This window comes from Antrostomus carolinensis, unplaced genomic scaffold (genome assembly GCF_000700745.2).
Source record: "Antrostomus carolinensis isolate BGI_N321 unplaced genomic scaffold, ASM70074v2 scaffold2552, whole genome shotgun sequence".
In the NCBI taxonomy this organism is placed as follows: Eukaryota; Metazoa; Chordata; class Aves; order Caprimulgiformes; family Caprimulgidae; genus Antrostomus; species Antrostomus carolinensis.
In genome coordinates, this window is record NW_010297364.1 from 1 (window position 1) to 25,389 (window position 25,389).

Here is a 25,389-nt window from a genome sequence, read left to right on the forward strand (position 1 = left end):
GGGCGGGCTTCCCGCGGCAGGACTGTGAAAGGGTCCCCTCAGCGCTCCGCCGTCTTGCCGGCATGCGGGCGTGGGCCTGGGGCACCCCAGCGCTTGTACTGGCACTGTTCCGGTTGGGGCTGGGGCCTGTCCTTCTCTCTGTCCTTTCCACAAGTCTCAAAAAAGGAAAAGAGTTTAAATATAAGAGCTGACGTGTAGGCGGTTATACTGATGTGAACACCGACACTTATGTTCCTGAGAGTGACTCAGTGTTCAAGGACTTATGTACAGCTGTGACTCCTGAGTGTGCTACTTAATTCACAGAAGTATTGCTAAAAAGGTGCAAATCTTTATGTTAAAGTTGATAGCGTTTGTGTTTGTTTCAGTTTCAGACACTTCTGATGTAGTATAATTTCTCAAGACAATGAAGTGATGAAATCCTGTCAAGGGTCTTGCATATTTAACAACTAAAAGTACCCTTCTGCAGGAAAAAAAATTGTCCTCAGAACTCATTAGAATGTAGGTTTTCTATTTGAATGTATCATGCTTTTAATTTAGCAGTGTACATCAACAGTGTATACAGATGTTAAAAGTAGGGTGGGAATAAATGTAAACTGCTGCTGCTTTCCAGTTCAGAGTGGCTACGGTTTGATCTGTTTGGAGCAAGTGGCAAGTCCATTTTCTATGCAGTGTTGTGACTTAATTTCTGATTTATCTGATTGCAGGTGAACGAATTAAAAAGCCAGTTCCTCTTCAAGAACAGACTGTTAAAGATGCAAAGGGCCGATACCAGCGTTTCCATGGAGCATTTACTGGTGGTTTCTCTGCTGGTTACTTTAACACTGTTGGCACAAAGGAAGGTTAGATATTTTTCTGTCTGCTGGGAAGGGTTAATTGCTTACCATAATTTAATGTTAGTGAAAACAAATTAACTGTCACTAAGCATTTTTTTCTGTTTTTTCATTATATTGTAAGTAGTTGAAACAGTATTGTTGAAGATATTTCCCCTTGAGTTTTTGGACTGCAGTTTTATGGATGTTCCCTTGGTGTATCCTAAAGGTGTAAAGTTGAAATGTTTTAATTGTTTTCAAATACTATGTTGCAGTTTACGGTACCTGACTTAGATATTTACTTTCTCTAAAGGATGGACTCCTTCAGCTTTTGTGTCATCACGGCAGAAAAGAGCAGACAGAACCGTTCTTGGACCAGAAGATTTCATGGATGAAGAGGTAAATTTAGAAAGGAATACAGATATTTTGGAAGCAGTTGCCACAATATGAGATTTTTTTTTTGGCAATTAAATCTTAAGTAGGAAGAACGGAAGTAACTTTAAAATTACTTTTTGTATACAGTGTTATACTGCTAGATCCTATAGGATGGTTTCACTGATTCACTTGGGAAGGTCCTGTGATCTCAATATTAAAAAAGCCCAGAAACTCAACCCTTTTACTTTCTCTATCAGAAAATACAAATACTTTTGAAGCTGTTTAAAATATAACCATTCAGGTTATTGTAAGAGCAGCTGTATAAATGGCTTGAAAAATCTAGGCAACATGAGGGCGATATCCTCCTTTCTTTCCTTTACCATTACTGTAAGTAAGAATTTGAGGGAAATATATTTTTAATCTTAAGTTTTTCCATTTTGTCTATATTTTCCAGGATCTTAGTGAATTTGGGATTGCACCAAAAGATATTACAACCACAGATGATTTTGCATCCAAAGCTAAAGACAGAATAAAAGAGAAAGCTAAACAGATTGCAGGAGTAGTTGCTGCCATTCCAGGAACCACCGCATTGGATGATTTAATAGGCCCATCAAAGTAAGTAAATTTAAATATAAGTTAACTAAAGAGTTACTTTCACTAAGAAGTGTTGTATTGGTTAGAAAAGTAATGTTTGATCATAGTAATCCATGAAAAGACTGGGAGATCTGCAGTGTTAGGTTTTTGGAGTGGCCTCTGCCTGGATTTTTGTTTCCTGTATGCAGACTAGTACCAGGTGGACATTTACAAACTGGGATGTAGTGTATATGCAAATGTTGATATGCTCAGGTTTGATTTTAAGGTGGGGTATAAAAATACAATTTCAAATGGTATATATGTATATTATTTCTCAAGAAATATTAAAAATGTGGTTTGAGGTAACTTCTTTTCCTTTTGTTTTCTTCTTAGAATAACCGTTGGGGTTGAACTGTTACGAAAAATGGGCTGGAAAGAAGGACAAGGAATTGGACCACGACTCAAAAGAAAGCCACGCAGGCAGAAACCTGGTAAGTTCAGTGAAGTTCCTGAACTCGTTAAGAGAAAGTTAGCATTCACAGACTGATTAGAAAGTTAATTTTAAAGTTTCCTGTTATTTCTTCTGTTGTTTTAATCTTAGAGAAATATAATAAAGAACTGTAATTTAATACAATGCTATTATGTCTCTTACAGACCCTGCAGTGAAAGTTTATGGTTGTGCGTTGCCACCTGGACTGTCTGAGGGTTCTGAGGTATTGAACTGGCAGAAGTTGTTTGTTGACTTAGTAAGAATGTGTGCTAACACACTTTCAGAAAACTTTTTTGATGTCTTTGAACAGTATTTTAACGTGCAGTTTAAAGTTGTGTTGAAAGTATTCATAAATATTTATTATGCTTATTGTGAAAAAAGATTTTAATGTAACAAAATTTATTCTTTTGCTGCCTGAGCTGGTGTAGTTCACACATATTTTTCATATGTAATTTAGAAAATGAAAACTTGCCTAGTCTTATGTTAACTAAATGTTGTGAAAGCTTAGCAGACAAAACTTTTAGTTTTATTTGCTATTACATACTTTTATTTTGTACAAGGATGAAGAGGATGAATACCAGCCAGAGAATGTGACGTTTGCACCAAAAGATATAATGCCTGTAGATTTGACTCCAAAAGAGAATGTCCATGGGCTTGGCTATAAGGGTTTGGACCCCTCACAAGCTTTGTTTGGCGTATCTGGAAGAGAACACCTGAATCTTTTCCCAGGTGGCTCTGAAGACACAAGCAATTTACTTGGTGATGTGAGACACAGTAAAGGAAGAAAATTAGGTATTACGGGTCAGGTAAGGACATTTTTTAATGAAGTTTATTATTAGTGCAGTAAAATCTAAATACATTTTGATTTTTCTTCTGTGGAAGACACTTAGTCATTGTAGGGTTATTGTAAGAAATCTTAAGTGTGGTTTGAAAACAGGATTTTTTTAAATTTTTTTTTTAATGTAATATGAAGATGTGGGCAAATCCTTAGGACTCTTAAATGCCTTCAGTTAACAATATTGTTAAAGAGAACTGGAAAACGCATCACTCTGAATAGTTGGGTGGAGAAAATTCTTGTGTTACTTCTATTAGAGAAAGTTGATAATCAATATGCTTTTAGTTTACTTTTTTTGGTCAGTTTTACTGAAAATTTTGAGTAATGTTGAATCTGTCAGCTACAGAGGTTTTGTTTCCCTCGATGGTATTTGTCGTTCTTATGTAGCAGCGCTGTTGATTTTAATTTCTGGGAATTATACTTGTTTAATTTTCATGGCAACTTAGATGTTTTGTTTTTTTTTTTTTTTCCTCTTGAGAACTTTACCTGCTCTTAGTCAGACTGCAAATGTTACCCTGTGGAATTAGGCTGCTGTCCTCATCCCGTACAGTCCAAACTCACTGTCCCTCTCTGCCAAGGGAGTGGCATGTTTGCTTTTCTGTTCAGTGAGGTTTTTGTTTGATTTGGTTTGTTTTGTTGTTTTTTTTTCTCTACTTGATAGCTCTTTTGTTTGTGAAGCTGTACATTTTTCCTGGTGTGTATATATATATATATATGTATACTGGACATCTTCTATAATATACATGTATAGATGTACATGTAGATATGTTCTGAAATGTGACTTAAAAGTATTGTTTTTACACTTTTTAATTCTCATTATTTTTGTTTAAAATATATTTTAGGCTTTTGGTGTAGGAGCTTTAGAGGAGGAAGACGATGATATTTATGCAACTGAAATGCTGTCAAAATATGATACAGTTATAAAAGATGAGGAACCTGGAGATGGCTTGTATGGCTGGACAGCGCCAAAGCAGTATAAATCCAAAAAAAGTAAGATCTGTAGTTCTATCTGAAGAGCTCATGTAATTTGTATTTGGGGGGAAAAACATGTGTTGTTTCTATTTCTGCAAATATTTTAATTTTCAATGGACTGGTATCTTCTAGCCCTGATATGTGAAACTTGGTCTTGTCTTCCTTCTATATTGAAGTGTCCAAACCTGGAAATAACTTCCAAAGTTCTCTACTGATCCCAATGTAGAATTAAACCCCCAAAGTATATTATTAAAAGGACAATATGTGCTGCTTCGTAAGGTGCAGCATTCAACTCTACTGAAGGAAACAAATTACTGTGAATCATGGCTACAAAATATGACCCAATACTTGCAAAGATAATTATTTTTTTAGATAACATTTGTAAATTTTATCTTGATACCAATTTATATTTAGTGCAGCTTTTAAGTGCCTGAAGTGCTGTAGTGATTTCTAGAGCCCCTGTTGATATTGCACACAATTAATGGCACTCAAGATGTTAGCTATGCATGGTAGTGGTACTGTTGCCTCACTATGAACCATGTTCATCTTACAGCAATCTCTCTGGTAGGAGTTTTTTAACTGTATAATACTAATCCAGATTCAGAACCCTTAATTTTGTATGAAAGGCCGTTAAGACAAGGAACTACAGTTATGCTCCGTAAAAAAATATATTGCAAAATCGAAAATACTCGGAAAAAATAATTTTTGCCAAACATGTGTGTTCTAAACATTGACCAACTCTGTGGTCATTTTGTAGGGTCTGAAAGAGAAGTTAAATATATAGGCAAAATCTTGGATGGTTTTTCCTTGGCATCAAAATCATCAACTCCAAGCAAGGTAAGCAGATACTGGTATTTTTGTATTAAGAATAACCTCAGCAGCATGTGGGCTGTATGGACCTTACTGTTGCTCAGTGTTTTTTATGTTCTTAGAAATAAAAGCTGTGGTCAACAATAAAGACTGCTGTGTGACAAAGTTATAGTGTTGGAGGCTGTTCAATGCAAACGTTAAATTTGTCAGACTACTAGATGAATTTAAACTTTGCCTGTGTTCTGGCCTTGAGCAAATGTCTCCTACGCTATCTGCTGTTACTTGCCACAAAATTGGAAGAATGGTTTGATTTAAATTTGTCACTATTGGGTGACAAGTCAATGCATTAGCCCTATTACCAGGTTTGCATCATTTATGCCATATATATTTGCATAAATTAGAATAGCAAACAGAATTGTGTGACATGGTCCTCTTTCTGATGATGAAAAAGGAAGAACACTTGTGTGGTTTATAAAATTGCATTGTACAGGAGGCACAGGGATAACCTTTGAATTAACTGCATGTTTCCAAAGTTTGTATTATGATGCCACTTACTGACTGCATCCAAAAGAATCAGTAACTTGTAATATCTGTTTCTGCAATTGAGCAATTTTTAGAATAAGGTGATTTTTTTATGAAACACATTTGTAAGTGTTAAATGCAAAGTTGTATCTCTCTCATAGTGGGTTTTTGTTTTGTCATCCCCTTGCCAAGATTTATCCACCACCTGACCTGCCACGAAATTACAGACCAGTCCATTACTTTCGACCTGTGATAGCAGCTGGGAATGAAAACTGCCATTTACAGAAGGCATTAGAGGAATCAACTGGAAAACTTCAGAGTGATGCAACACAACAAAGCAGGCATGCTTTGAACGCGTCTCAGAGGGGGGAACGACTAGGAGAGACTGGTCTCAAAGGTATTGCTATCTGTGACTGCACATTTGCTTGTGTTTCAGGTCCCCTCTTTGTTTTGATAACAGTAAAAATTTGGTCTAGCCTTAAACACTATTTTCTACTATAAAAAATATCAAATCTTGTCACATTAGCTAGAATACCTTGTCATTGTTCAGTTTTATACCAACAGATGAATTGTTGATGTATCTGCCTGTACTGTCATTTACTTAAATCTTTTAAAGATGCAAAATATGTGTTTTGTTGGGGTGGTGTTTTCTTTTTTCTCTTGTGGCCTTATTACGAATTGGCAGTATAGTAGGCTGTGAGGGGTTATTTTTTCCCTGTAAAATGAAGTTTCACTGAAATCCATTAAAAAGGTAATTTGTAAATGTGGTTTGCAGTTTTATCTATAATAGTGAAGTTTACAAAGTAATATGTAAATATGTGGTAAATAGCATAAAAGATGCAATAGTGGCCAATATTTGTCTGCTGTCTCTGCCATTATACTGTTTAGTGATGCTTAAGAGCATTTTCTCTGAATGTATATGGAGAGTGGTATGCTTTTTTGCTTCAGTAAAGTGGCAGAAATAGTTGCAGTAATTTTTAAACTTCTACTTAGTTTTTATTGCTTTTTTTTGGTTTTAGGCCCGGCTCCTTCTGTTTTGGAATATTTGTCTGAGAAAGATAGAGAAAGGCTCAAAGAAGTAAAACAAGCATCTGAACAACAAATGAAAGCAAAAATGTTGCCTCAGCAACCACGAAGTAGCAGATTCCAGCCAGCCTCTCCAGATGATGCTTCTCACAAATGGCAAATGTTGTTGGGGGGTCAGCTAGCAAATGCTGGTTCTAGTGACTTCAAACCATTTGCAAGAAATCCAGAAAAACAAAAAAGATACGAAAGTTTTGTGAAAAGTCTTAAACAAGGAGAAAAAGGTAACCGAAGAGATTGATCCTGACATTTCAGTTTTTCTCTGAAAACATATTTCTTGATTTTTTTTTTTTATTTTTTTTTCACCCTTTTCATCGTGTTGCATTTTATGTTCACTATGAGTTCTCTTCCTGAATTCCACAACATTTCTCCTTCCCCTTCTTTTTAGGGCAAATATTAAAATACATTTTTACTTATATTTAATTTTTAGTTATTTGATAAAGCTTTGGATTTTACTTTTTGTTTTAAATACCTATTAAGTACATCAAGTATTTTGAACATTCCATAGAGGGCAATGAGTAAGGGGTCAGCATTACAAGTAAAATTATTTAAAATACCTATCTTGCTATCTTAAAGAACTGCCTCCGCTTATCAAGGAATAACACAGTTGAGATTAATACTATCCTTAAACTAAATACTCATTGCAAAGATCTTTGCTTATTATCTTTTGTTGTTGTTTCAAAAGCATCAGACCTAATTAAGCTGTAATCTCTGCTAAGCATTTCCCTCCTTATCTTATAGTAGATACATTGGATCATTATTTAGACCCAAGTATGACGGAATGGGAGCGAGGAAGAGAGCAAGAAGAGTTCTTCCGTGCAGCAATGTTCTACAAATCTTCAAATTCAACGCTGTCCTCCAGGTTTACCCGGGCCAAATATGAAGATGATGTTGACAAAGTCGAAGTTCCTCGAGACCAAGAGGTATGTGCTGTTTACAGTCTTTTAGTACATTGGAGCTGCAGTTGCTGACTCTCAAGATTCTCTTTTTTTAAAACTCTTTTGCTATAATGTCAACGTTTTGTTGCCTTTCTGTTTATCAAACTTTTGAAAACACTCGCTGCATACAAAGCAGTGATTTGTTAAACTACACTCAATTATTTATGTTTCTGTCCTCCTCTTAAGTTTTACCACAGTAATAGTCAGTTCAGTAAGTTGTTACTATTGAGCAGCTATAAATGTTTTGACTTTTTCAGAATGATATTGATGATAAGGAAACTGCTGTGAAGATGAAGATGTTTGGCAAACTCACAAGAGACAAGTTTGAATGGCATCCTGAAAAGCTGTTGTGTAAAAGATTTAATGTTCCTGATCCGTATCCTGAGTAAGATGATTGATACTGATACTTTTAACACTTGAAAATTCTGAGTTTTTCATGTGCTTGTGGAAAATCTGGCTTGACATTTTCTTTTTATGTCGTAATAGATGTAATATAGAACTGCCTAATGTTTCTATTACCCTCATTAAGCATGGTGACCTCTGACAAAATAGTATGTGTTTTAAGGTCTACTGTAGGTGTTTAAGCTTGTTGCAGGTAACTTGAGGCCTTTTCAATGTTGAAAACAATAATCAACAAACATTTTTATTTCCCTCTAGTTCTTCCATTGTTGGGTTACCAAAAGTGAAACGAGACAAGTATTCTGTGTTTAATTTCTTAACTGTGCCTGAGCCTACCACATCTGTAACTCAAGCAACGAATGAAAAAATTCAGCAGAATAACAGTCTCAATAGTAAGTTTGTTGTTACTTTATTCATTTAGCTATAAATGAGAGAATAGTATAGAAAATATCTTTGCTATGGAGGACTTATGCACCTGATTTCTTTTTTTAATTAAAAAAACCCCACAAACGAAGGAATTGAAAATAAATTCAGTGACATAAAAACTGGAGTCAATGGTGTTATGCTGATTTCTTCTATCTAGAAGACCTTTATAGGTCAGATATTAATTAGAAAGATTTTTAAAATGTCAAGCTATACTGAAGAAGCAGAGTAATTTAAAATCAGGCAGGCCATGAAATGCAGTATAATTTGACATGCAACTGATTTAAATGTTTGGGACGTTTTTAGAACCAAAGAAACCTTCAAGATGGGATGTGTCAGATAAAGAGAAGGAGAAAAAAGATGCTATCAGTGAATTCATTAGTCTTGCTAGATCAAAAGCGGATGTTCAGCAGCAGCAGTCACCAGTGCCAGCAAAAGAAGAATGTGGAACTGGGCTGAGTGAAACTCCTCCCGCTGAGGTGAGTTGACAATGGTGTTTGAACTTGAAAGGGAATAGCTGTAAACCTTTCCAACCCTGAAATGAGGTTGGGTAATACATGCATTGATTTAATACAGATCTGAGTTGGCTTTTCTGCACACTGGATAAGCAAAGACATGAGATTGTACTTGGAAGAATTTTCAGGTTATAACATTTACAGCGCACAAGGACGGCAGATACAGCTATACTTAAAGTAGCAGCTTAAGAGAAGAAAAAATGTAGCTCGGCAATCTGGGAGGTAAATTCAGTCACTTACACCCACTTTGCTCACAGGCACAGAATAGGTTTGTTTGTTTTTTCTGCTTTGAATGGAGAAGGGTACAAGCTTTGGGGAGAAAGGTGATGTTTTCCTTTTGCTTATGTTTAGTAATGTGTAACTGAAGTATGAATTAATAAATTAGAATTTATAATAACTGCGGATTTATTTTCAACTGTGTGGCACAAATTGCACTGCTCTTTATGGGACATTGACTTAGTTTATCAGCAATTCAGGCTTTTACTGTTTTGGACTAGCAGTTTCTAAGATTTGTATATTTCAGCTATTGTGATATTTGAGTGTTTTGTAAATACATGTCAGTGTGTTTGAAGTTATTACCTATTGGGAGAGAGAATGTTAAGTTTCTTTAGTGTTTAAATACAATTTGTTATGGTGCTGTTTTGCAGGTAGCTAATGAAGATAAGGATCAGGAAGAAGAAAGCAGGCCATCCATGGACTTATTTAAGGCCATCTTTGTGAGTTCCTCAGATGAAAAATCATCTTCCTCTGAAGAAGAGAGTGATGAAGAACAGCAACCAACTACTTCAGTAATAAATTCAGAAACCACCAAGGAAGTTGATCTACCAGACACTTCTTCGTCTAATGTACAAGGTAGTACTTAGTGGATGTTCATTTTTATAAATTCCTTGTAAAAACTTAATTTATGACTCAGATACTCCAGGACTGTAAGGAGAATGCTGTGCTCTTGTGCAGATCATCTGGCATTGGTGGAGCTGGGCAGGTAGAAAATGTGAATAACACAGCACTGATAAGGGTGCCTGTATAGTGCACTGAGTATCAGGCCTTGCATGTTACAGTATTATTTACATTGCCAAGTGTTTTGCGTAGATTTTACAAGCAAACTGCCCTGTGGAATATGCTTGTTAAACAGTAAAGGGGAACAGAACATCTAATGTTGGAGCATACTTCACTGAGAAATACAGGGGAACTTTTATACTTATGATAAATTGCAAGATTCATTGATATATTATGACTGTCTTGTGGTCGATATTTGACAAATTCAGAAATAAGTAACTCGCATTTCTTTGATAATTAAATTAACTCTATAAATACAGACATTCCAATAAAGTAATGTTGAAATAATTCTATTAAGACATCAAAAAGTTGCATTTTATTTGTGTTCTAGTTATAAAAGTGGCCAGATTATTTCCACAAGAGAGGGAGAAGACCAATCTTTTACTCTACCACTTAATAAAATTTATTAAGTGAGCTGTAAAAAGCTCCTATATTTTCAGAATGTCATTAAATTGACAAAATGCACAATATACTTGGCTTACAATGGGAATACTTTGTCCACTTACTGTCATGGTTAGTTCTGTTAACATCTAACTTTTAGTGTTTATTAACTTTATACATCTTGTGAAGTCTTTTTCATTCTAAGTAATGGAAATGTAGTACTGTGTTACTAAATAAAAGCAAATACATGCACTGATATTAATTTAATCGGTAATTGTAGAGTGTAAAAGATCAATTTTTATTAAAAAGAAAAAAAACCAGACCAGTATGTTGACGTGTTTCAGAACATCAGCTATTCAGCTGGCCAGAGCAGTCCCCAGAGATACAGAATGCTGATAAGTTTCCTTTCGTAGAGGTTTTTAGAAAGCCTTCTTCAACTTTCTTCAGCACTTCTTGGAAAATGTGTTACCTTTTTTTTCCTTTCAAATAAATAAGCTTTTTGTTTTTTCTTAGAGAATGTGGCTGATACAACTGATCCTGGCGTTTCTTTGTTGACTACTTCAAATCAGGAACTGGATGCAACAGAAGAATTTGGACCAAAGTTGCCTCCAGCTTTTTCTTCTGGTAGGTTCTGTAGACTTCTAGTGTGTAAATTCTGCACACTGAAGTTGTATGTAAGATACACAATATTTCTCTTTAAAAACCCATTTGTGAATAGACTCTGTATGTCTTAAATGCCTGTGTTAGGTCAAACTGGCATCAGCAAATGCTTCGTTAGCATGCTGGGATCCACTAGCAGGAACCTCTTTGCCCATGTACCAATTTTGTTGTAGCTCTGTAGAGGCAATGATAAAAAACTGGGATTAAAACATAGGACCAGCCTTGCAATTTCTTTTAATAACAGATTGCAAAGGCATTTCGTTACAGTAGGAAGCTTGCAGTTAGGAGCTTTAGACATTTCATTTCCATTTGAAAGCTTAGGTTTCTTTTTTTTTTTACTATCCTATTAGATTGAAAGTAATATAGAAGTTAATAATAAAATTACCTTTTATTGTCATTTGTTTGGTTGTTTCTACATTTGCTTTGTGCTTTAGGCCCTACTTGGCAACAAGAAGCAGTGGTACCAGCAAGTTTTCCTGGGACTAGTAGGAAAGAAAAACATAGGAAGAACAGAGAGAAACACAAGACTAAGAGAGAACACAAACACAAAAAGGAAAAGGTATTTAATTTAAATAAACAGTTTATTGATTCTTTGATCTGCCAGTCAACACTTCTTATCATTTATGCTAGGTTGAAGAAAATAAATGTACTGGAACTAGAACTTAAGCAACTGAGTTTCTTAGGTGTTTTGAAACCTGAACTTTAGAACAGAAAATTATCCAACTAGGGTGTTGCTTTTTCCATATATACAATGTGACTACAGATACAGTATTGTGGGTAGTTTAATATTGTATGCTGAAAGTGTTGGGCATATTCTGGGAAATGTATACAAATAATAATAATGAAATTTCTGTTTTAGAGGGGTTGAATACTTGGGATGAAATGGATGATTTTGGTATACATTTTTTTTTAGTTCAGTCTGACTAGTGGAAAAGAGTTGTTGCTAAGTATTCTGTTTTTGAGTTAAGCTTGGAGTCTACACTGAAATCAGCTTTTTGCTGTTGTTGCTGTTTCAGAAAAAAACAATCTTTCACAATTAATTAAGGGATCATTTTTCTTCTTTTTTACAGAAAAAGAAACATAAGAAACAGAAAAACAAAGGAAAACACAAGAATAAAAAATCAGAAAAAGATAGCAGCTCAGACACTGCAGATAGCAGTGACAGCCTTAGTGATATAGATACCACAGGCTTGTCACCCAAAGAACTTCTAAGAAGGTAAACAGAAAGTTTACTTTAACACTTGCAGATTTTGTAGTGAATAATCAAAACCTCAGTGAATGAGTTGTCATTCTAGTGAACATATTTGCAGCAAATATGGATCAGCTGATCTCTTTATGAATATAAAATACTGCTTTTTTTTTTGAGAAAGCAAGGAAAGATTACAAATATTAGACATCTTGAGCTGAAGGGTGATTAATTTTAAGATAGAAGTCTCTAAGGTAAAGGGCACTAAATACACAAATCTGCTAGGTAATAGAGCTTACACTTAAAGATGACTGTTATTTTTGGAAGGTATTTTGAATGGGAATTAAAAATTGAACAAGGGCAGGTGGTGATTCATATTTCCGTTTCTTTATCTCCTTCTGTTTATGTGGAAACATTGGAAGCAACATTGTCTGCTTCAGAATGTTCTGAGTCTGGTTTGTTGATAATTAGTGAAAGATCTGATTCAAATAGATCCATTGTGTGGCACTGATGCTTAAGAGAATTCGGTGCTTGAGCAAGGAGCAGTGAAGCAAGCAGAATAATGGTTCAGTCATGCACGTGTCTGCTAAATTTAGATTGTGCTGTTACATTTTTATAAGTTAGAGACTGGATCATAGTGCCAACAGATATGAGAAAATCAAAAAAGATAATTGCATTTTTCTTGCATGCTTGAAGTAAAGTACAAACAAAAGTAACTGTCTCTAGTTCAGATCATAGTCAACTTTAAGTGCATCCCATGTTGGAACAGTCACTGCCAACGTTGGCTTCTGTTTAGTGTCTCTTTCTAGCTGAGGGCATTTGTTGAAGTACCACATCCAGCTGCCCTAATGGCAAAATGATTGGGATGGAACGGACGTGAGCCAGTGGAGAGGCTGGTGTTCAAAAGCACTCTGCCTTCCATTCCTTTGGAACTGAGCTTCAGTTATATATTAGTGTTTTCTTATTAAAAAACCAAGCTACTTCTCCTTTGATTTCTAAATAGCTAAAATATGTTTTTATTCATTTTGCACAAAGTAGTTAGACTTCTTTGTACAAGCAGTTATTTTCTTTGCATTTCCATGTCTCTACATCACAGAAAATGTTTTTATCTAACATAAATCAGATCTCTCACACTAAGGTTTAAGAAACTGCTCAACTAATTAAATGTTCTTAAAGTAGCATGTTACTGTTCAGTCTGACCTCTTTCTTTTTCTTTCTCCCTTTTAGATTAAAACAACTTCAGTATTGAAGAGGTAGCTTGCTTTCTTCAGTGCTCTGTGACTTGATCTCAAATTTTTGATCTCCTCCATGATGGTAGATCAATCATGTATTCTTTGAAGCACTGTAGATACTGTATTCATATTGAATTTGTTTGAAAGTAAATGTGCGTATGTTTATTTTTTTGATGCTTCCTATGTTCAAAATGTATGTATTATGGAATGCTGAAAAGATGTATTTCTGGGCAGCAAATTCTGAAATACTGCAGGCTCTGTTTTAATTAACATGAAACAAGGTATTTTAATAAACTTAACTATTACAAATCATTTTTGTATGGTAATTCACTGTGTAGGACCTCTAAAGTGCTGGAGGGTAAGTTTTAGTCTGAATTAAGTCAGGAAGTTAAAAACTAAAACAATGTAGAATTTGTATTGGGTGTAAGTATTTTTAACAAGTCTAATGCAGAATTTCACATTGCAGTTTTGCAGTATCTGCCTGTTCTTGGAGTTATTTTTACATCTCCAGCTTGTATATAGCATTTATTGTAGCAGACCTAAACCAATAAACTGTCATTTTGACACAAATTATTAAGATTAATGTATTAAAAGATTTGTAATTATAATTACAGTCTGCCTTATTTTATGTAGTTACGGTGAAAACTTGATACCACTTTGTTTCATGCACTACATTTAAAAAGCAATGGCCATCTTGTAGAGTTATTTTAATGTAAACTATGAAATAATACTGAACTGCTTTTTGAGTGATCAGGCTGTTAAAATAGACCCACAGAACTTCTCTTTCCAGGTGTACGGGGAAACCAAAACACTATGAACAAAAGCCTTAACTGAAATTCACCATTGTAGGTGGCAGTTCCCTCGGGCCTGATTTTAGTGTATTTTTCAGTGTCCACAGCTTTGTGGCAGCTCTTGATGAGAGCAAAGTGGTATCACAGTCTTGTGTTGACACAGAGGTTGCGTGCGTGGTTTTTAAATGTAAAGTCAAGAAGAAAACTTGAGTGATAGAAGGAGAAATAAGACATTGGGCCTTGAGGTTGCCTCTGTTACAGGAAGAAAGTGATCCTGACAGCTGCGTTGCACGGTGGTCACTCGCAGTCTGTCCCGTGTTAAAGTTCCAGAGGCGTTTTGGCGGGAGCAGGGACGCAGCCCTGGAAGGAACGAACCTGCTGTGGGGCCGCCTGAGGCAGCGGGTGGGGCCTAATGGCGGCGGGGAGCAGCCGTGGGGATCCCCTGGGGCTGCTGCCAGAACCGAATCCTTCCTCGGCGGAGGGTCGATGGGGCGACCATGAGCCCACAGCGCAGGTAGGGCAGGGACTTGGCGGACGGGGAGGCTGGGGCAGGCCGGGCTGCCGGCAGCTGAGGGCTGAAAAGCTCTGTGTCACTTCAGGGGTGGTTAATGCTCGTGGCAGCTGGGTGGGGTTTTTTGGGGTAGTTTTTTTTGTTAGCTCTGTTCACACAAATGCATGCTGGACGGTTGTGAGCAAACTCCCAAGCGACTGAAGAAAAGCCTTTTCAAAATATCTCTGACAAAATTTGTAATGGTCTTGGCTGAAATGTTTGGCCTGAGAGCTTGATGTGCTGCCCTTTGATCGGCCAGAATCAAGGAAACGAGTGTTTGAAAGACTTGAGAGAGACTTCATGAGATTTAAAGATAAATACTACTTTTCATGAGAGGAAGAAGAATTGGGAAGACAAACCAAACCTCCTTCCCCTCCAGAAAAATAAAAAATAAAGGCTTATCCATCAGCCTTTCCTTCTCAACTAGATTGGGTAAATCCGTTCCAAGCTGGTACCAAGGAAAGGATGTGAATGCTTCTCAGAGAAGTGAAACTTAAAATATCCTCCTCTGGTTCTGGCTTTCGTACTCCCCCTCGTGGACTAAGATGTCAAAAATAATTTCAAGGAAAAATATTCCTAAACTTTGCTCTGTTCCTTTACAGATCCAATTTAAAATTCTGAGAGGACACAGTGATACTGTGAGCTCCTGCCATTTTTGCTTTGAAGACACAAAAATACTTTCATGCTCTTATGATAGAACAGTGAAGCTCTGGGTATGTTACGAACACAACAACAACAAATTAAAAAAAATCTTAAAGCTCAAATCAAACAAGGAATGTTAGACAGACGTGAAGATTGAATCATCAAATAGCATTCTGAAGATATTTTACTGAAGTTTAAAAATAGCAACTGTAAATGTTTTTGTAGTCACAGATAAATAGTAAAGCTCCTATTTCATATTTCATACACATTCTGTGACATTAAAGGGTGACTTGTAAGCATATGTAGCAGGCACTGAATCAGAGCTTTAACTTATTAATATTTTAAAATTGTAAGTTGATACACAAAGCTTATTCTTTTTCTCCTGAAGGTTCCTTTTTCTGACTTGTTTATATGTGGCTGTTTGTGGAGGAAAGCAGAAGTTAGGGATCACACAGTTGTTATTAGCATGGCTGTGGTGTTTTCATACTTGTGTTTTCTTTTATTTAAATCTTGATTTGCACCCTTTATTTTCTTGCTCTTTCAAGTTTTGTGTAGTTAGCTGGGGTTTCCCTAAAATTCCAGCCACCTTGGGCAGAGCACTGGCAGGATCTGAACTGGGGAAGTATACAGATTCTGGGTGATCAAATCTAATTTTAATCTAAAAGATATCTTGGAGACATATAGTTATGTGAGCCCTTGAATTTTATGCAGTGCAGTAGTGGGTTTCTACCATTATCCAAACCTTTCTTTCAGGTTTGGATTGAAAAAGCCCAAGAACCCCAAAAGTGTAAAAAGTCCAGGCAATTTTCAGGTTAGCACCATTATGGTATCCAAGAGCTGTGGATGGCCAAATCCAAGAAATCAGGAAGCCTAGAATGAAAAAGTCCCATCTTTTAATGATCAGTTCCAAAGTAAATAAACACATGGAGACCTTAAGCAAATATTGTAGATAAAAGTATCTCAGTGTGTTAGTCGTGATATTTACATGAGGAACTGTCAATCTGTAAGTTACTAAACTAACTTTCCTGCTTTGAACTCGGAACTGGAACTTGTATTTTTCTATCTTTAGCGAAATGTTACTCAGCTGTCTTACATGTAAGCCAACTGAAATCAAGATCTGAATATAAAAAGATAATACATTATTTTTTTAAGCACAGTAGATCCATTAATGTTCTTTTTGCTGGAAAGGCTATAATGTGCCTCTTGCCTAAAGTGTGGAAGGGTTAATCTAAGAAATTTTATCTTTATAATTTTTATTTAAGAAAGATTTATTCAACACTTGTTGAGCAATACTTATTTTTTGGAATCCAACTAAAAGTATTAGCCTGAGTATTGAGAATTTTCTGATAGCAACGTATGTGCAAGATTATCTTCATTTATTTGCTAAGGTTAATTTTGTTAGGACAAGCCTCATTTCCTCCTCTGCAGGAACAGCTGAAGCAATTAGAATTCAGGAGAGTACGCAGGACTTGGTTGTGGGGGGCTAAGCTAGCCCTGACAATTTCACTTTGGGGTTCTCTTTTTTTGCCTTGGAAAGAGTAGATACCAAACAATTGAGTGTACTGAGAAAGCATTTGAAGTTCCTCTTGAGAACAGACAGTATCTTACTGACAGTCCACACATCTTTTGGAAAAGAAAGGTTAATAGGATGCACAGCAGACAAAGACTAGATAAGTCTGGAAAGCAGTTGTGAGTGTAAGGCTTTTTTGACTCAGAAAAATATTACAAGAACATATGGTAACTTAGATCTATTTTTTTTCCTCTGGTCTTAGAAACATTCCTAATGATTCTAGTGTCAGTTGTTAGGCCTGTAGAGCAGTGAAAGAGCACATTCAGAAAATAAGTGGAAAAAGTGAAAAATAAATTTACTTTCACTCGGGTTGTGTCTGTTACCGAGAGCTGCCAGGTTCGCTCCTGCAAGTGAAAGCCCTTGTAAGGAAACAACTCTAGACCTGAGACTTGACAGCTGATGTTAAAAAGGGGAGTAGTAGTCAAAGGTGCATGATTTTCTTCTCATGTTGGAGACAAATGAAAGAGCACACGCACAATGAAGGGAGTTGCCTGCTTCCAGACTGATTCTGAAACCTCTTGGTATTTATGCAAACAAAAATCTAATTGAAATAATTGGGTTAATCATGGACATAGAAGATTATTTACCTAGATGAAGGTATGATGACTAATCCTGTGATACTCTGAGCTGTGAGTTATTCTGCATGTCATCAGTCCTCCTGGTTTGGTTTATTTGTTGTTTTGATGTTTACAGTCAGGCACATGATCCATTTGTAAAACTTGATTAATATTTTTCTTTGTATTACTGAAGAACCTCAAGGCTTTACTCAAGGCTTAGGATTGCACTATGCTTTGAACGTTATACATGTATGACAAAAATAAATCACTTAAAACTCTGTGTAACAGTCTAGGTAGATAAAAGATGATGGCGAAATATAAATCAACCAGTAATGCAGCATGGGTCATTATCTCAGCACTTCAGCAATCTGGTGAATGCTGTTGTAGGAATCACAAAACAGACATTTAAGTGGGATTTCGTATATTTAGAGAGATTTCCAGTTTTTATAGGTGATTTCTTCAAAACGTGAAGGACAGCAAAAGGAATTCAAATTTTGAAAATGTAACACCTCAATGACAAAGGCTGGCATCAAAGGTAGGGCAGAATGGAGATGATGTCTTGGGCTAAATCACAGAGCTTTGTATTTGAAGACAAGAGGCTTGTATTTGTGGTTGAGAACAAGGAATGAATAAAGGAATGTAGAGGGAATGACATAATACAGGCAGTAAGGGGAAATCTGTGGAAGAGCATTGCACGTGCATATAAGCCGGGGAGACTGCATTTGTGGAGAAAATGATGTTGCAATGATTGACACAAGGCTGGCAGGCCTTGAGAGTGTGTGTTTTTTAACTATGTGAATGAAAATGCAAAGCCATATATTAGCTTATGAAGAGAGACTTCCCAGGATTTAGGTATGACCATGGATGCAAGAGTCCAAGGAGAAATCTTTTAACAAAATTTCTGGTGAAAACTATTGTGATGGAAATAGGATAAAAAGAAGTTTGGGTGCAAGTGAGAACTCTGTTTCAGTCAGTCTTCAAATGAAGAAATAGAGAGTTTGAGATTGTAAGAGTAACTAAAGTAAGATTAACTTTACTGATTTCCCAAGTTTATTTTCCCTTATTTTGTGATGCTTTGTATTTTTTTTTACAATTTAGCAAAGCACTTCCTAATCAAACTCGTTTGGATTTATTCAAGGATGTGGAGAAAGGTTTTCCTGTTCAAGTTTTTGAAGAACACAGCGCCCCAGTTTCTGAGTGCAGCTTGACTCCTGATGACAGAAGGTGACCATTCTCTATCTTAATTTATTCTTTTTTAAAAGTGCCAGTTTTTATGACTTCAAGGTTCAATTTCAGTGCATGTAGAAACACATAGTACAAAATTTAGAACAAATAACTTTTTAAATCCTTACTGTGGTTTCCTAGCTTGTACTACATCAAAGTCAAACTTCTTTTGCTTGCTTTCGTGCTCTGTGATGTTATTCTGTTATAATTTTGTTTTACATCTCCCTTCCTCCATACACTCCTACTTCTCTCCATCCTTGCACTTTCATTTATGCTGTCCATACTCTGCTAGCAGACTATTTACTGCCAGACTCCTTCATCTGCTTGAACCACCATAAATCTCACCTTGTTCTCACCTACAACTTGCGCAGGAGCTCTTAAATCTTTTCTGTTTGGAATATGAGACCTGCTGAATTAAACAGGAATCTTTTTATTGTTTTAAAGGCATGTCTGATAGATTATGGCCTCTTTTAAGGCAAAGGACTTGTCTAATTCTGTTTCTGAGTTATACAGAGCTGGAAATCTGTCTTTGCCGTATTTTCTGAAAGGGCTATATGAATATATATCACTTGTGTAAAAGAACAACATTGAATTAGCCAAGGTTCAGGGATTCATCTGTCAGGGAGATTTTTACCTTCATAAAAGTTCTCTTCTGTCTGTATTAATATTCCATAGCCTTTCCATTAAACCCGTCTTGTCAATTAAAGAAGAAATGCATCTTAATCCAATGTCAATCTGTGGACATGCTAATTAAAACAACTGCAGCATATATTAACATTTGGTTAAGTAGGTCATGAGGTGCCTCCAAGGGTACTATTTCTGGCTTATTTTATTATTAAGTCATACTTTAAATCAATTTCTATCAGATTGTAGAGTTGACTTACTAGTTTTTTGATCACTGAACGGTACAAATGCAATACTGCCTATTGCAATTGTGTATACTTAAAAAAATTGCTAAACAAGCAAAATACCATTGTTTATAGCCCAGGAAACCATTTTCCAGTCAAAAATGTCACCAGTTCATAAAGTCCTGTGGTCTTTTGCATTACATGTTTCCATTTAGGAGCAGAGGTTGTGTTGGTTGCAGGAAGTATATACATATGGAGAAGATAAAAATATTTTAATAGTATAATTGTACTTGTAGTTGTTAGAATGTTAATGCATTGAGTTTCTTGGGCAAAATGTATGAAAGTGACAGTTTATGAACTTGATAAAAATAAAAAACCATAATGGTACTAAAAACACTTGTTGCATCCAGTGACTTTCAATATAAATATTATTTTAGATATTTTAATAAAACTGTGTGAGGGAAAAATCTTTGACCTCCCATTTAATGGAAACCTGCCAGTTTTAGTAAACTTTATTGAAGAGCTTTATTGTCTAATGTGGCTTTGTGTTTGTGCAGAGCAGTGTTTGTGGTAAAGGGTAACCCAGCAACGTAACCACTGAAAATCCAAAAAACCCTGCTGACAAGAACACGTTCATTAAAGAAAAGGCATCATAATGGCTTTAAAATTATTCTAAAATTAAAAATAATTAAATATCTTGTAATGGGTGAAATGAAATTGGGTTGACTGCACTGAAAATTACATACATGACATTTTTATTAGTTTCTATCTGAAATATAAATAATCCTTTTTTCAACTAAGCTATGCAATAATTTTTGCTGTAGCCTTTAAAAATCTATTTTGAATTAGTGGGTGTGAGGATATCAAATCATTGTCAGAATTAGATGTCATTTATTTTTTTAAATACCTTCTTTTAAGTGAAAACATTGCTGTTTTCATTAAAATCATTTTTAGAGTGGTAACATCATCGTATGATAACACTGTCAAGGCTTGGGACATGGAAACAGGAAAAATGCTTGTATGTATCCTTTGGAATGCATCCTGCAGAAGGTACTACTGTAAAATTCCAATTTATTGCTTTGTTATTGATAAATAAGAAAACAAAACATTCTTTGTTAGTGCTACACAATATAGTCAGGATAGGTGTGCTTGATTTTTTTTTATTCCTAGTTTTGGTGCTGATAATTGCTCGATCCTGGGTAAGTCTCTTGACAAGCATGTCTCTGTTATTTCAGGTACAAATAGGTACGATAATAATAACCTATCTCAGAAGATACATTTAAGATTGATTAAATTAACATTGTAGGATTTGAACAGGGTGGCCTTGTCTAGTCTTAAGTTTATTGCTAAAGCAAAGAGAAAAATTGGATATAAAGACATCTATCAGCTTTTACCAAAACAAAGTACTATCAAAAGCCTTCTTTATGAATCTGTTTACAGATTATAGAAAGTATGCTGTAAAACTCTCTAACCCTCAAACATGTTTCTAAAACCTTTTGTTTTCTCTTTAGTGGACAGTAGAACATGAAAGCATTGTAACTTCATGTAATATTTCTTGTGATGGTAGATATGTGGTATCTGGTTCAGAAAAAGAATATACCATATATATTTTTGATGCAACAAGTGCAACAGTAGTGGCACATATCCAAGGTGAGACATAGGACGTTTACATCTTGTTTATGCAGCTCTAGAATTTTTAAAAATTTCTTACCAAAAAAAGAGATTTAATCCATTAAATGTGATTCAAATATCCTTACTTGAGAAAGGCACAATAGGCTTATCTGTAAGACATTAAGCCCAATATTTTTCAGAACAGGCTTATAAAGAGGAGATAATGGGCCAAAACCAGAACAACAGAGATTCTTTTTTGAATTATTATTTCCCTTTGAAGGTAATTTCACTAGTGAGTCCTCAGTCCCATGGGGCTTCCACTCAGGACTGCAGGTCAGGGAATTTGCCATTCTTACAGAATCAGCTTCTAAATATATGAGCAGTATTATGAATATTAAATTAGCATGTGGTTAATGTGCTCCTGTGAATCAGAGCCTGATGATAAAATCATTTGGATTTAAAAATAAAACATGCAACAAATGGATCATAATAACTTTTTTTAGAACTGTCTTTGTTAGGTGACAGTATCAGGATTTATTTGGTTTACATTATTTTAATGCAGCTATTTGCATTCTTAAAGTATAATTACCTGCTTAAGTGCTCCCTAAGACTCTGAGCAGTTAACTGTCATTGGCCTGATGGGGACACACTTCCAGACTGAAGTTCAGGAATGGCGCAGAGAAATGAGTTACTACAGGGCATGTGTGGTAACTGCATGTGAACGTACGTTAACGATGTGTGTTGAGTGCCTGGGTGCAGGTTCGTGTTTCCTGCTGTCTGCAGGAGCTGTGGGGCCTCTCTCCCATTGAGAGGTGGGTGAGGAGGTGTCCTAGCCAGTGAAGTACCAATGTTGAAATGACAGTGTTTTGGAAACAGACCGACACATAGATGCTATGGGTAGTTCTGCCTTTCAGACCTGTGTTCTGAGATCCAGATGTAATTACACAAAATAACTAGTAGTCTCACTTTGTTTTTTTATATAGGTCATCACAAAAGCACAATCACGAGATGTTGTTTTGACCCTGATAACCGAAGAGTGGCTTCAGTATCATATGATAAGACCATAAAGCTATGGGATATGATAACACGATCCACCTCAATTACCATTAATGAGTAAGAAACAATACTATAGTTAATTATCCATGGCATTATTAGCATCTCTCACAACTATCAGAGAGATTTATGCTAATTTGTGCTAAAGAAAATAAATGATAATTGTGGAACTAAATAAAGTAATAAGCAAGCAAATAACATATATAGAAAATGTGAATAAAATGGTCCACTCAAGCTTCCTGCTGTAAATAATTGAAAAAATGTATTTTGATGGCTTTAAACATTTCTAGTGCTATTTTTTCAGAGCTTCTGGGTTCTTGGGTATATATAGAGGCAGAAGATAGCATATGCAATATGGTACTGCAGTGTAAACTTCTCATTCTAATTTCTGCTAATTAGGAAAAATGTATAATTATTGATGAATAAGGAGATAAAATATTACTTAGTGAAGTCTTTAAAAACATTACAGAGTGAAGCAAAAATAATACAGAGGAAAAGGAGAAAATATATCTAGATGCTGGGAATTGATAATTAATCATGAGTTCTTACAGAATATTTTGTGATAATTAGGTTTTGCACTGTCAACCAGATCACCTTAGTCCTTCATAAAATTCATGGGCGTCAGAGCAACCACAGGATGATCTACTCTGCTCCTAATGAGCTTCAGTGAAGACCTCACAGACTTTCAAGCAATCTGTTCTGTTGTCTCGTGTTAATCATTAGAATAATTTTCCTAAGGTGGACTATTTTGGCTGCAGTTTAAGCTCACATGTTTCTGTTCAGATCCATTTCAGACATGGAGATCAGATTATTCCCTTGTTTTCTTCTACATTTTTATATATATCCAGTAACTTCTATTATATCTGCTGAGCCATCTTTTCAGTAGATTAAACCATCCTTATTAATTTAATATTTAATTATTACTTCCTATTTTACTGATCATTCTTGTTGTTGATCTCTTGGATCTTTCCAATTGCCCGCATTTTTCTTGAAGTATATGGCCCCATAATGTAAAACAGTATTCTCTCTAACAGAGGGATTGATTTATTATTATAATAATTATAGTTAAGTTGAGTGCACCCAGGCACTCAACACACATCGTTAACGTACGTTCACATGCAGTTACCACACATGCCCTGTAGTAACTCATTTCTCTGCGCCATTCCTGAACTTCAGTCTGGAAGTGTGTCCCCATCAGGCCAATGACAGTTAACTGCTCAGAGTCTTAGGGAGCACTTAAGCAGGTAATTATACTTTAAGAATGCAAATATTATAATAATTATAGTTAATTACTATAATAGCAGTGAATTATTATTACATGTTTCTCTGTGGATGTGCCCCTGTTGATACCTCCTGGGGTGAGATTTACTCTTTTTTTGACAGCATGATGGTGAAAAGGAATCGGTATTTCTTGCATCCATTATTTGTCTGTTACTACAGAATGTCAGACTTGACAAAATTGACCTGATCAGGCAGCACATATATTAGATAATTGATTAAACACTGTAAGGCTCCTACAAACTGCAGTGACGACAGCATTGTTTACTGTACTGTTATAACCCTTTTATTTTCTTGATAATTTCTTCAATTTGTGAAGATAATTTTGAATTTTAATCTTCTCCCTTGTATAATTGCAGACCCTCTTTGGCTTCATTTCACATCTGTACTCTTTATTACAGAATCAGCGAATGGTGGGGGTTGGAAGGGACCTCAGGAGATCATCTAGTCCAACCCCCCTGCCAGAGCAGGTTCACCTAGAGCAGGTTGGACAGGAAAGTGTCCAGGCAGGTTTTGAACATCTCCAGAGATGGAGACTCCACAGCCTCTCTGGGCAGCTCATTCCAGTGCTCTGGCACCCTCACAGTAAAGAATGTTTTCCCCATGTTTAAGTGGAATGTCCTGTGTTCCAGCTTGTGCCCCTTATGGCATTATCTACATTGTTAATGGAAGTATGAACCAGGACTGGATTCAGGACAGATGCTGTGGACTCCAGCTCACTATGCACTTTCATTTTCACAGTGAACCAATTATGGTCACTCTCTGAGTACAGAGATCATTTTTCCTTATAAGCTTTTGGAGAATGTCATGCCCAGTACTGGAAGCCTTACTCAGTATGATCTCCTGAGCCTTCACATTCTAAATTCTTCTATCTCTCACTGAAGTCAGTAATACAGTAAAAACATTATGTCAATTTAGGATATTGTTATCATTTTAAGAAGGAAGTATGCAACAATAGAGATGCCAAATCAACAGTTAAAAATATCAATAGCTTTAAATAAACTCAACCAATTTAGCTTTGAATTCTTAAAACAATAATCAGAGAGAGAGTCTGCCTTTAAACACTAATAAAATTGTCTTTGAGGGATTAGGAATTACTTTGGATGGGAAATTCAATCTGGAACACTGTAATATTTCTTTTAAATTGCAGTGACTACAGCACTGTTTCCTGTAAGAGATGCTCATAATCCTTTCCCCACTGTAGATTTCAGGAAGCACTAGAGTCCTCACCCAGTTCTGGAACATCCAGATTTCTTTTCTGATGCGTATCACTGCTTCCAAAACTATATTTTAATCTAGAGTTGTTTAATATTTTTCCTCTGAATGTTTGAGTTTAAATTTACATGTAGGGATAGGTGCATGCTATTTATTTAATGAAAATGAGTGCCTTTTTTGTAATTTACTTTTAGTAAAATGTGATTGTGTTGTAGCTACTGAAAAATTTCTTGTTAAGCTGTTCAACAAAAAAGAAAAAAAAGCTGCTCACTTCTCACTCGGCAGCTAGGGTTCAATCCTGCAAAATGACCTAATCCAGTAAGGGATTTAAACTTGTGCTGACTGTGAGGTTGTCGGCAGTTCCAGAGACTTTACAGAACTATTCATATGGTTAAAATTCAGAATATGCTTGTGATGCTTTACTGGATGGAGACAGGGTGCTCAATGTTGCAGGAGGCTCTCTGAGAAATTTGTAATGGTTGCAAAAGCTCACTCCTCCTGTGTTTTTCATCTGTGTTTCAGGGGACACAGCAATGTAATCTCAGATTGCTGCTTTACCTCTGATGGCCATTACTTGTGCACAGCATCCTGGGACAGAAGCTTAAAAATATGGGATATAAAGACAGAAGAATTCCAGTGTCATGAACCTCTTTCTTTGAATGAAGGACATGAGGGTTCTGTTAGTTCCTGTATTTTCAGTCAAGATGGTGAGTTATCTTAATACTAGTACATGAGGTATCTCAACACCTATGTATAGAACATCTCACATAAACCACGAGTGACCACTTTAG

General features: G+C 35.8%; 2 protein-coding genes across 2 annotated transcripts in view; both read left to right on the forward strand.

The window, feature by feature from the left end:
• Positions 1-704: 704 nt before the first annotated feature.
• Positions 705-13,276, forward strand: GPATCH1 (G-patch domain containing 1; the record flags this gene model as incomplete). Its single annotated transcript, XM_010162069.1, has 19 exons — positions 705-839; positions 1,123-1,208; positions 1,639-1,799; positions 2,151-2,248; positions 2,412-2,470; positions 2,808-3,053; positions 3,925-4,072; positions 4,812-4,891; positions 5,579-5,783; positions 6,406-6,693; positions 7,211-7,392; positions 7,665-7,792; positions 8,065-8,198; positions 8,536-8,708; positions 9,392-9,596; positions 10,695-10,805; positions 11,276-11,400; positions 11,912-12,057; positions 13,255-13,276. Coding segments are annotated over 19 exons (2,732 nt in total), but the record flags the coding sequence as incomplete, so codon positions are not given.
• A 1,186-nt stretch (positions 13,277-14,462) lies between these two features.
• WDR88 (WD repeat domain 88) overlaps positions 14,463-25,389 on the forward strand; it is a gene marked incomplete at its 3' end in the record, with an annotated part of 17,977 nt that continues 7,050 nt past the window's right edge. The window contains exons 1-7 of the mRNA XM_010162067.2: positions 14,463-14,564; positions 15,203-15,313; positions 18,508-18,593; positions 20,396-20,459; positions 20,953-21,091; positions 22,036-22,165; positions 25,121-25,305. Of these exons, the coding sequence (XP_010160369.2) occupies positions 14,463-14,564; positions 15,203-15,313; positions 18,508-18,593; positions 20,396-20,459; positions 20,953-21,091; positions 22,036-22,165; positions 25,121-25,305 (817 nt within the window). The remainder of the gene's footprint in view (positions 14,565-15,202; positions 15,314-18,507; positions 18,594-20,395; positions 20,460-20,952; positions 21,092-22,035; positions 22,166-25,120; positions 25,306-25,389) is intronic.